General features: G+C 43.5%; 1 protein-coding gene across 5 annotated transcripts in view; it reads right to left on the bottom strand.

Moving 5' to 3' along the window:
* LOC100353264 (lactase/phlorizin hydrolase) overlaps positions 1-12,763 on the bottom strand; it is a 96,476-nt gene that overhangs the window by 49,020 nt on the left and 34,693 nt on the right. For all 5 annotated transcript variants that reach the window (XM_070071552.1, XM_070071554.1, XM_070071555.1 and 2 more), the window contains 2 exons: positions 11,086-11,188; positions 9,371-9,449 (listed from right to left, as the gene is read on the bottom strand). In XM_070071552.1, the coding sequence (XP_069927653.1) occupies positions 9,371-9,449; positions 11,086-11,188 (182 nt within the window). The remainder of the gene's footprint in view (positions 1-9,370; positions 9,450-11,085; positions 11,189-12,763) is intronic.

The raw sequence follows: 12,763 nt of genomic DNA, 5'->3' as shown, positions 1-12,763 counted from the left end.
ACCAATAGTACTAGAACAAAAAAAAATACTAAAAGGGATAAAGTATTAAATCGTACATCAACAGTCAGGACAAGGGCTGATCAAGTCACTGTTTCTCATAGTGTCCATTTCATTTCAACAGGTTTCCCCTTTGGTGCTCAGTTAGTTGTCGCCGATCAGGGAGAACATATGATATTTGTCCCTTTGGGACTGGCATAATTCACTCAGCATAATGTTTTCCAGATTCCTCCATCTTGTTGCAAATGGCTGGATTTCATTGTTTTTGACTGCTGTATAGTATTCTATAGAGTACATGTCCCATAATTTCTTTATCCAGTCTACTATTGATGGGCATTTGGGTTGGTTCCAGGTCTTAGCTATTGTGAGTTGAGCTGCAATAAACATTAATATGCAGACAGCTTTTTGTTTGCCAATTTAATTACCTTTGGGTAAATTCCAAGGAGTGGGATGGCTGGGTTGTATGGTAAGGTTATATTCAGGTTTCTGAGGAATCTCAAGACTGACTTCCATAGTGGCTTGACCAGTTTGCATTCCCACCAATAGGGGGTTAGTGTCCCTTTTTCCCCACATCCTCTCCAAAATCTATTGTTGATAGATTTCTGAATGTGAGCCATTCTAAACGGGGTGAGGTGAAACCTCATTGTGGTTTTGATTTGCATTTCCCTGATAGCTACTGATCTTGAACATTTTTTCATGTGTCTGTTGGCCCATTGGATTTCCTCTTTTGAAAAATGTCTATTGAGATCCTTGGCCCATCTCTTAAGTGGGTTGTTTGTTTTGATGTTGTGGAGTTTCTTGATTTCTTTGTAGATTCTGGTTATCAACCCTTTATCTGTTGCATAGTTTGCAAATATTTTTTCCCATTCTGTCAGTTACCTCTTCACTTTCCTGACTGTTTCTTTTGCAGTACAGAAACTTCTCAATTTGATGCAATGCCAAATGTTAATTTTGGCTTTGACTGCCTGTGCTTCTGGGGTCTTTTCCAAGAAGTCTTTGCTAGTACCTATATCTTGCAGGGTTTTTCCAATGCTCTCTAATAATTTGATAGTGTCAGGTCGTAGATTTAAGTCTTTAATCCATGTTGAGTGAATTTTTGTGTAAGGTGAAAGGTAGGGGTCTTGCTTCATGATTCTGCACGTGGAAATCCAGTTTTCCCAGCACCATGTATTGAATAGACTGTCCTTACTCCAGGGATTGGTTTTGGATCCTTGATCAAATATGAGTTGGCTGTAGATGTTTGAATTGATTTCTGGTGTTTCAATTCTGTTCCACTGGTCTATCCATCTGTTTCTGTACCAGTACCATGCTGTTTTGATTACAACTGCCCTGTAGCATGTCCTGAAATCTGGTATTGTGATGCCTCCGGATTTGTTTTTGTTGTACTAGATTGCTTTAGCTGCTCGAGGTCTCCTGTGTCTCCATACGAATTTCAGCATCATTTTTTCCAGATCTGAGAAGAATGTCTTTGGTATTTTGATTGGTATCGCATTGAATCTATAAATCGCTTTTGGGAGAATGGACATTTTGATGATATTGATTCTTCCAAACCATGAGCATGGAAGATTTTTCCATTTTTTGGTACCCTCTTCTATTTCTTTCTTTAAGACTTTGTAATTCTCATTGTAGAGATCTTTAACATCCTTGGTTAAGTTTATTCCAAGGTATTTGATTGTTTTTGTAGCTATTGTGAATGGAATTGATCTTAGAAGTTCTTTCTCATCCATGGCATTGCCTGTGTATACAAAGGCTGTTGATTTTTGTGCACTGATTTTATATCCTGCTACTTTTCCAAATTCTCCTATGAGTTCCAATAGTCTCTTAGTAGAGTTCTTTGGATCCCCTAAATAAAGAATCATATCATCTGCAAAGAGGGCTAGTTTGAGTTCTTCCTTCCCAGTTTGTATCCCTTTAATTTCTTTTTCTTGCCTAATAGCTCTGGCTAGAACCTCCAGAACTATATTGAATAGCAGTGGTGAGAGTGGGCATCCCTGTCTGGTACCAGATCTCAGTGGAAATGCTTCCAACTTTTCCCCATTCAATAGGATTCTGGCCATGGGTTTTTCATAAATTGCTTTGATTGTATTGAGGAATGTTCCTTCCATACCCAGTTTGCTTAGAGTTTTCATCATGAACGGGTGTTGTATTTTATCAAATGCTTTCTCGGCGTCTATTGAAATAATCATACGGTTTTTCTTCTGCAGTCTGTTAATGTGGTGTATCACATTGATTGATTTGTGCACATTGAACCATCCCTGCATACCAGAGATAAATCCCACTTGGTCTGGGTGGATGATCTTTCTGATGTGCTGTTGCATTCTATTGGCCAGAATTTTATTGAGGGTTTTTGGGTCTATGTTCATCAGGGATATTGGTCTGTAATTTTCTTTCAATGCTGCATCTTTTTCTGGCTTAGGAATTAAGGTGATGCTGGCTTCATAGAAAGAATTTGGGTGGATTCCCTCTTTTTCTATTGTTCTGAATAGTTTGAGAAGTATTGGAGTCAGTTCTTCTTTAAATGTCTGGTAGAATTCAGCAGTGAATCCATCTGGTCCTGGCTTTTCTTTGTTGGGAGGGCCTTTATTACTGTTTCAACTTCTGTCTCAGTTATGGGTCTGTTTAGGTTTCCTATGTCTTCCTGGTTCAATTTAGGTAGGTTGCATGTGTCCAGGAATCTATCCATTTCTCATAGGTTTCCCTGTTTGCTGGCATACAAGTCCTTGTAGTAATTTCTGATGATTCTTTTTATTTCTGTGGTGTCTGTTGTTACATTTCCTTTTTCATCTCTGATTTTACTGATTTGGGTCTTTTCATTTTTTAGTAAGTTGGGCCAATGGGGTGTCAATATTGTTTATTTTTTTCAAAAAACCAGCTCCTCGTTTGGCTGATTTTTTGTAATTTTTTTTTATTCAATCCTGTTGATTTCTTCTCTGATTTTAATTATTTCTCTTCTCCTACTAGATTTGGGTCTGGTTTGCTGCAGTTTTTCTAGATCCTTGAGATGCATTGAAAGCTCATTTATTTGGTGCCTTTCCAATTTCTTGACGTAGGCACCTATTGCTATAAACTTTCCTCTTAACACTGCTTTTGCTGTATCCCATAAGTGTGCTGTTATTCTCATTTACTTCCAGAAAATTTTTGATTTCTTGAGTGACCCAGTGTTCATTCAGGAGCATGTTGTTCAGTCTCCATGTGTTTGCATATGCTCTAGGGATTCCTGAGTTGCTAATTTCCAACTTCATTCCTCTATGGTCTGAGAAGCTGCATGGTATGATTCTAATTCTTTTGAATATGCTGAGACTTGCTTTATGGCCTAGTATGTGGTCAGTCCTATAGTAGGTTCCATGCACTGCTGAGAAGAATGTAAATTCTTTAAATGTAGGATTGAAAGTTCTGTAGGTATCTGTTAGACCCATTTGGGCTATAGTGTCGTTTAAATCTACTGTATCCTTGTTGATCTTCTGTCCTGTTGATCTATTTTTGAGAGTGGAGTATTGAAGTCCCCCAGTACTATTGTATTGGAGTCTAAGTCTCCCTTTAAGTCCCTTAACAAATCTTTTAAATAAACCGGTGCCCTGTAATTAGGTACACATACGTTGATAATCGTTACACCTTCCTGTTGAATTGATCCCTTAATCATTATACAGTGCCCTCTTTGTCTCTCTTAACAGTTTTTGTGTTAAAGTTTATTTTGTCTGATATTAAGATGGCTACACCAGCTATTTTCTGGTTTCTGTTGGCATGGAATATCTTTTTCCAACCTTTCACTTTCAGTCTGCATGCTTCTTTGTTGGAAAGATGTGTTTCTTGTAAGCAGCAAATAGATGGGTTTTGTTCCTTAATCCATTCAGCCAATCTGTGTCTTTTAACTGGACAGTTCAGGCCATTAATGTTCAATGTGACTATTGATAAGTAGTAACTTTGCCCTGCCATTTGCCAAATATATTTTCTAATATATGCTTTGAACTTCCTGTGATCTTTTGCTGTGAGGTTTCCTTCCTTTACCTTCTTTCATACTGATGACCGTGTTTCTGTGTTTCTGTGTGTAACACATCTTTAAGCATCTTTTGCAGGGCTGGACGAGTGGTGACAAATTCTTTCCATTTATGTTTGCTATGAAAGGTCTTTATTTCACCTTCATTCACAAATGAGAGCTTTCCAGGATATAGTATTCTGGGCTGGCAGTTTTTCTCTCTTAGTACCTGGGCTATGTCTCGCCATTCCCTTCTAGCCTGTAGCATTTCTGATGAGAAGTCTGCTGTGAGTCTAACTGGAGATCCTCTGAGAGTAATCTGACGATTCTCTCTTGCACATTTTAGAATCTTTTCTTTATGTTTCACTGTGGTGAGTTTGAATATAACGTGTCGTGGTGAGGATCTCTTTTGGTCATGTTTACTAGGGGTTCTATGAGCTTCCTGTACTAGGACATCTCTGTCCTTCTCCAAACCGGGGAAGTTTTCTGCTAGTATCTCACTAAAAAGGCCTTCTAATCCTTTCTCTCTCCCCATGCCTTCAGGAACTCCTAGAACCTGAATGTTGGGTTTTTTAATAGTATCCTGTAGATTCCCAACAATATTTTTTAGATTTCTAATTTCCTCTTCTTTTCTTTGGTTTGACTGTATACTTTCCTGTGCTCTGTCTTCTAAGTCTGATATTCTCTCTTCTGCTTCACTGACTCTGTTTTTAAGGCTCTCTAATATATTTGTCATTTGATCTATTGAGTTCTTCATTTCATTTTGATTTCTCTTCACTATAACACTTTCCTGTTCTACTATTTTCTGCGTTTCATTTTGATTCCTCCTTAAGATTTCATTTTTTGAAGGAGATTTTCTATCCTGTCCAGTAAGGATTTCCGTAGCTCAAGCATTTGTTTTTGAAACTTCTAATTGTTCTTATCATAATTTTTTGAAATCCGTATCTTGTATTTCTCCCATCTCATCATCTTCATAATCTTGGCTTGGGGTGTCTTGTTCATTTGAGGGTGCCATAATGTCTTCCTTGTTCTTATTTCCTCGGTTTCTGCATTTGTTGCTTGGCATTGTGGAGATATTCTTTGGATTCTTCTTCCCTTGCTGTGGTGTTTTTTTCTTGTTATACTATGACTATATTAAGTGGACTGCTTTTGATGGAGCCTTAGAGGCTTGAGATGGGTGTGGCCTGAGAGCTCTGTTTGGTTCCTCAGGGTTAAGGGTATGCCAAAGGTGACACTCCCAGGTTAGGCATGGTAAATCTCTCTCTCTCTCTCTCTCTCTCTCTCTCTTTTTTTTTTTTGATTCAGAAGGGAAATAATTCCGCACAGCTGAATGGAATTGGAGGTAGTTAGCAGGCGAATGATATACCCACAGGAGCCAGAGATTGGAAGCTCTTTCCCAAGGACCACACAGGGAATCTGTTCTGCCCTCAGTGTGGGCTCAAATTCTCCTGCAGTCTCCCACTGGGTTGCCAAGGTTACCGAATTGTAGCATCTCTGGAGAGTACTCACGTGAATTCCATGAGTTCTCTCACCCACCGTGTCTTTTTTCACAGTCTCAGTTCATTAGCACCACAAATTTACTAGGTCCTAATCTCCTGTTATTTCACACCGCCCCCCCCCCCACCCAAGAGTCAGGTTTTTCTGCTTGGCTGAGGGTGGGTGCAGTCCTGAGGTCGCACCACTTATGACGTATGTCCAAAATGGTGCCTGCTTTTTGTCTTCCTCGCCTTTGAGAGGTGAATGGAAAGAGAGAAACTCATGTCTGTACCGGTCACTTTTTTTTTCCTCTCTCTTCTAGTTAGCCTGGTGAACTTTTCCCCACAGGGTTTCAAGCCTCGTTCCCTCTAGTCTCCTCTTTCCACTTTCCCGCCTGTGTCTCGGGCTACTGAGGTTCGGCTGACCTCGCGTTCCAGTGCTGGTGCGTTGATTCTGCTGTTGGTATCCCGAGTCGTGGGCACCCATGGCCTCCACGCAGGTCCACCGTGAATCACTAGTTCAGGAAGAGTTTCCTTTGCTGTTTCTTCCCCTACTCTTCCTTGGACCTGCAGTATCTCCACTTTTATTAAACTGTCTCTTCCTGGACTATCAGTGTGCTCCCTTCCTATTCCGCCATCTTGCAGCTCTCCGAGAGATAGGGCTGAAGAACATGTTTTTTTTTCATACTATTTGTTGAACTCTTTACCTAGTATAGAGTTAATATTCTATGTTTAAAGTTGATGAAAATAGATTTTAGTAAAAAGTAAGAATGGAATGGGAGAGGGAGGAGGAAGAGGGGTGGGAGGACTGGTATAGTGGGAAGAATCACTATCACTGTGTTACTAGAGTTGTATTTATGACATGTATGAAGTTTGTATAACATAACCAGAAGGTTTATGGGGGAAAAAGTGAATAAATAAAATAAAATCATAATATTAAAAAAATAGCCTGGTATTAGTAAAAAAAAAATAGACCTGTGCATCAATGGAATAGAACAGAAACTCCAGAAATCAAACCACACACCTACAACTAACTTATCTTTGATAAAGGAGCTAAAATGAATCCCTGGAGCAAGAACAGTCTTTTCAACAAATGGTTCTGGGAAAACTGGATCTCTGCATGCAAGTAGGAAATACGACCTCCACCTTACATCTTAAACAAAAATCCACTAAAAATGGTTCAAGGACCTGTCTATGACCTGATATCAAATTACTAGAGAACATTGAGGAAATTATGCAAGGCATGAGCATAGGCAGAGACTTTTTGGAAAAGACCCCATAAGCACAGACATCAAAGGCAAAACTGACAAATGGGTTACATCAAGCTGAGAAGCTTCTGCAGTACAAAAGAAACACTCAGCAAAATGAAGAGGCAACTGACAGAATGGAAGAAAATATTTGCAAACTGTGAAACCAGTAAAGGATTAATATCCAGAATCTATAAAGGGCTCAAGAAACTCAACAGCAACAAGACAATCCAATTAAGAAATGGGCAGGGGCCAGCTCTGTGATGTAGTGGGTAAGACCACTGCCTGTGGCACCAGCATCCCATATGGCCACCGGTTCAATTCTGGCTGCTCCATTTCCAATCCAGCTCTCTTCTATGGCCTGTAAAAGCAGTAGAGTATGGCCAAAGGCCTTGTATCCTTTTGGGATACTTGGAGGAAGCTCCTGGTTCCTGGCTTTGGATCAGCACAGCTTCAGCTGTTGTAGCCATCTGAAGAGTAAACCAGTGGACGGAAGACCTCTCTCTCTCTCTCTCTCTCTCTCTTTCTCTCCCTTTCACTGCCTGTAATTTTACCTCTCAAACAAATAAATGAATCTTTACAAAAAAAGAAGAAAAAGAAAACTCATGCTTTGCAGGCAGGAACCACTGTGATGTGAATGATATCTAGCAGAGGGGCAGAACTGAGCAATGGTTGGCAGAAGCGGCTAACACTCATGTGGAAAAGGAGGCTGAGCATAAGAAATCTCCTTGACTGTGTGCCATGGCGTCAAGTGGGAATGATGCACATAGCAGGCAGGTTGCCCAGAATAGAAACAGCAAAAGTGACAGGGACACTACAGAAAGGCCTCCCTCCCAAGGAGGGAAGTCCTGCAAGGGAGCTTCCAAACCTCAGCCCTTCTGTCTACTCAGCACCAAGTGCCCACATTTGCTAGAATGGCTGAGTGGCAAGGGGAGAAGATTGTCAATGGTATGGCTCATCTAGAACGTTCTCACCAACCTAGAGGCCAACGAGGGGAGTGTGCCACCCTGGTGCTCAGCTCTAGCTGCTCGTAACCTCACCCTGACCCGATCCTCCAGTCTCACCTGCAGGGGTCAAACTTCTCGAGGGAGAAATCTATGTTAGCCCTCTCTAAAACCCTTCCCCCTGTGCCACATCCACCTGAGTAAGGGCCCCGGGTGTCAATTTCAAGGTAGGACAAGCGGGCCTGGTGAAGTACCCGGGTCAGGGTGGTAGAGAGGAAATCTCAGGGCTGGTGCCACTTGTGCTTTGCAATCACTGGACTCCCAGGAAACCCATTTTGTTTGGCCTTTGAGTTTCTTTCCTGGGGACACAGCCCAGCACCCACGGTTGGCCCCATGTGTGGTCAGGGAGCAGCTCCACCTGTGTTCACTGCTCTGCTTGCACTCCCAGGGCACAGCCTGAAGGCCAGCAGCGGCCCTGAGTCTGCTGACTGGAAGAGAGTAGAGGAAAGAGAGAGGGAGGTCACAGCTCAGAAAAGAACAACTACTCCAAGAAGAAAGGGATAGGAGGTGGTGGCACTGATGTTGACACACTTTGGAGGTGCATGATAGGAGAGCTGTAGCTGAGGGTCTGGAAGCCTAGTGATCGTCTCCAGTGTTTGTCCTATGTTATTGCCTGCTGTGTGAACTTAGCACATCCTCATGGAGTGCTGAGGTTCTGGGAAAGCACACCACCCTTTTCTTGCCCACTTGAGAAGCATATCAGGATCTGAAAGCTTGAGATTCTAACTGTGCATAGCCTCAAGCATGCTCTTACTTTTTATAAGTATATATTTATAAACTTTGGTACTCTAGTCACTCAGTAAGAAATTATTTGCAGCTCACCACTGATTAAAATCTGTATCCCAAGAACACTGTGAGGGTTCTGCAACAGCTGGCTTTCCTCTACTCTGTCTCATCATGGGGGTGACATATTACCCTAAAAGTGCAGACAACTCATATTATGTGACTTCAGTGAGGTGGTCAGATCTCTCTCTAACCTGGTCTTTCTTCCAATGCTCACTTCCTCCAAGAAAATCTTTTTTTTTTTGTTTTAATTTTCATTTATTTGAAAAACAGAGTTGAAGGGAGAGGGAGAAAAGGAGGAGTGGGGGGAGAGGAAGAGGAAGAGGGAGAAGGAGAAGGAGAAGGAGAGGGAGAGTCTTAGTCTTCAATCTGTTGCTTAATTCTCCAAATGTTTGCAACAGCCAAGTCTGGACCAGGCTGAAGCCAAGAGCCAGGAACTCAACTGGGTTCTCCCACGTGGGTGGCAGGGACCCAGGTACTTGAACAAATATCTGCTGCCTCTCAGGGCAGTACTAGCAGGAAGCTGGAATTGGAAGCAGAGCTCAGACTCAAACCCTGGGACTCCAATATGGGATGTGGTTGTCTCAAGAGGCACCTTAAATACGGTGCCAAACGCCTGCCCCAATTTAACAGGGTCTTAAACTAGAAGGCCAGGACTGGAGTCCCAGCTCTGCTGGTTGTATGCAGCTTGGTGAATGAAAAGGTGAGAAAGCCAGACTGTGTGAGCCCCAGAGTAGAAATCAGTGAGAGATGGATTCTCCCCGTTTTCCTTCTGAGCCTTCATTTCTCTATTCTATTGAGTGGCTATAATAAATCCACTGGCCTGAGAGTCAGTGACACCAGTCCCACGAGATCACGCATGTGCAAGAACAGCAGGAGAGTTAACATTACCTTTTCTTGGAAGTTGATGAACAGTTCAGAAACGCATTAACATCAAACCCAAGGGTGAGCACTTGGTCTTTATTTATGGCTGTAAGAGAAGAAGCTTGATTAACCTGAAGCCTGACTAAGGACACACTTGTCTGAATTCACAGAAAATATCATAGGCTGGAAAATACCATGGACTAATGGTTTTGGAGGTCAGACATGAATTCTACTTCATATGACTTGAAACAGTGGGTCTCACATTTCAGTGTAAATCAACATCACCCAAAGAGCTTGTGCAGATACAGGCTGCAAAGCCCAGCTTGCGTCTAATGCAGCAGGTCTATGGCATTTCTAATAAGTTCCTAGATGATGCTGACACAGCAGGTGATGCTAGTGACCACAACTTGGAGGGCCACTGATTTAGAAGACCCCAAACATTAGAAATGGGAGTGGTGGGGGTGGCAGTAGTGGCGGTGGTGGTGGTGAGCGGCACTGTAGCACAGCTGGTTAAAGCAGCACCTACAGCTCCGGCATCCCATACAGGCGCCGGTTTGAGTCCCGGCTGCTCCATTTCCGATTCAGCTCTCTGCTATGGCCTGGGAAAGCAGTAGAAGATGGCCCAAGTCCTTGGGACTCTGCACCCATGTGGGAGACCCAGAAGAAGCTCCTGGCTCCCAGCTACGGATCAGCTTAGCTCTGGCCATTGCGGACCTTTGGGGAGTGAGCCAGCGGATGGAAGACCTCTCTCTCTCTCTTTCTCTCTCTCTCTCTCTGGCTCTACCTCTCTCTAACTCTTTCAAATAAATAAAATAAATCTTTAAAACATTTAAAAAAAGAAATGGGGGGACATTTGGGTTAAAACACACATAATCATAAAAGTTATCATTTGACCCAAAGAGAAAGGAGTGGTATTTAAGAAGAGAACTGGTTATGCTATCAAAGGTGAGTTAGGGTGAGGGCTATTCAATGGAGTCTGTGGACCTCCTGACTTGTGAAGGCTTTTGATGCCAGTGACAGTAGGGGTTATAGGATAAGGAAGAACATTATGGATTTCTCCCACTGGCCTAGGCAGAGGGTGTCAGGACTGAACATCAGCCCTCGGCCTGTGACCCTCTGCCCCTTCCTGCAGAGCCGCCAGTGGCCTCCAGCCTCAGTACCTTAACAGCCCCCTCCTCCCCTGACTGGATCAGAGCAGCCTCCTGATCCACAATCAACCAATCAGATTCACTCTCAAGAATAATCTGAATGAAGAGACAATGAGAAGATGGTTTTTGAGCTGTGAGTCCAGACCTGAAGGTTCTTAGCATCTTGGTCAGAGGTTTGCCAGGGTTAAGGTAATGAGGATGTGGATCAAGGGGAAGCAGATGGCGCTGGCTGGAGACAGAGAAGCACCAGGCAACCCTGCCAGGAGGGGCAGAAATGAGGGACCTTGTACGGAGAGGTAACTGAAGGGGATATAAAAGTAGAGATCGGCTGCCCGCTTACAACTCACACCCGAGCCTGACGGCTTGTCTCTGTATGAAGCATCCTGGGCATACCTGCATAGAAGCTCTCCTCTTTCTTGGGTCAGGGGGTGCTTGCTGCAAGGCAGCATCAACAGGAAGGCAGGAGACACCTGGTGCATGGGAGGTGCCTCCGGACCAGCCTCCTCCCTTAGAAACTTCAGACTTTTGAGACTGCTACCCACCAAACCAGTGTGCCAAATGTCACTCAGAACCTCTCCCCAGTCTTCCACTCACCTTCGAGAAGACTGAAGAGCAGGCTGGCTGGGCTCTTCCTGGAGGAGGGGCAGTCCTGGAGTCTCAGAGTGAAGATGAAAACTTTCACTTTTGGCTCAATGGTCTGAGAAAGATAAGGACCAACAAGTAAACCCAAACTGCCTAGGAAGTACCTTCTGATAATGTACAAAGTTCCAAGAACAAAAGCTACCAACACTCATTCTTGCTTTGGAAATGATCTTTAGCCATCTCAGCTTATTCAGAATGAGCTACACTTTCAATGACACAGGCTACCATCCTCAGTAAAGGGCCACCTCCAGTTAGTCCTTCATCAAAGGCCTAGGAGGCAGCTCTTCAAGCCAGGAACTGTTAGGATAATCAACAAGGCTATTCACTTATGGCAAGAGCAAGTGTTAATCAAGAAGCTTAATTAAGACGCCATTAGCATAGGACTGGCATTCTGGCATAGTGGATTAAACCACAGCTTGCAATGCCAGCATCCCATATGAGCACCAGTTTGAGATCCAGCTGCTCCATTTCCAATCCAGCTCCCTGTTAATGTGCCTGGGAAAGTAGTGGAAGATGGCCCAAGTCCTTGGGTCCTGCATCCACATAGGAGACCCAGAGAGGCTCCTGGCTTCAGGCTGACCCTGCTCTAGCCGTCCTGGTCATTTGGGGAATGAACCAGCAAATGGAACATCTGTCTCTTTCTCTGCATGTCCTTCTCTGTGACTCTACCTTTCAAATGAATAAATAAATCTTTTAAAAAAATCCACCAGCATAATATTTATGGGCATCTGAGGTCTGCTTCAAGATAATCCCAACAGGGAGTGAGGAGATAGGGGTATAGTTCAGACAAAATCAGCCTTGGGCCAACAGCTTTGGAAGCTGTTAATGGCTTCACAGAGGTTTATTCTACTTTTGGATGTGTTTGAAATTTTCCATAAGGAGAAGTTAAAGGAGTTGTCATCATTACATTGCAACACATTTGATTTCCCCTGTTTCTAGCCATTTCTGTATGAAGACAAACATTTCTAAGCTGCCATGTTCAATGACTTGCTTTGGGAAGATTAGAGTTTGGTCATTTTTCCCACACTAACTTTTTCCACTTCTGAGAAGTTAAAAGTCACAAATAGAGGCCAGTCGCAACACATCAGAAAGGAGCTAGGCAGTCTTCATTTTCTCACAGCTACCAGGACCATGTACGTTGTTTACAGAGGAAGCATCTGAAGCCTTCGGAGCCAAATGAGTTGGCCCCGACCACACAGTCACTGGGCAGTGACGCCCCAGGTCTCTCGCTCTTTGCACATGCTGGGTGACTGCAGGAGAGCCACATAGTTGAGGGTGACCTGTTCAAAGAACCAAAGTTCCTTCCTTCCTGAAAGATCTTTACACAGGGTGGGGACGCCTGTAGTGTCACAGGATGGTACAGCTGGAGGAGCCTTGGAGACTCTCTGTCCTGTCTCTGTGAAGTGAAGAACCCCCTGAGATGACAGAGCCTTTTCTGAGAAGTGGATGTGAGATCCCCTGTGGGCCTCCTGCAGGGTTCAGACTCTATGATATGACCTGGCTCTCCATCCAGGTGCCAGGCTTGATGATGTTCTCAGGCTCTGAGACATCTGTGGGAAGCTTAGGGAGGGTGCACAGTGCTCTGGGGGAGTGCAGGGAATAGAAGCAGGTGCCTACTGCTCCTTGCACT

The sequence above is a fragment of the Oryctolagus cuniculus genome, chromosome 3 (assembly GCF_964237555.1).
Source record: "Oryctolagus cuniculus chromosome 3, mOryCun1.1, whole genome shotgun sequence".
NCBI classification, from domain to species: Eukaryota; Metazoa; Chordata; class Mammalia; order Lagomorpha; family Leporidae; genus Oryctolagus; species Oryctolagus cuniculus.
This window is presented reverse-complemented; position numbering and strand designations above follow the sequence as displayed.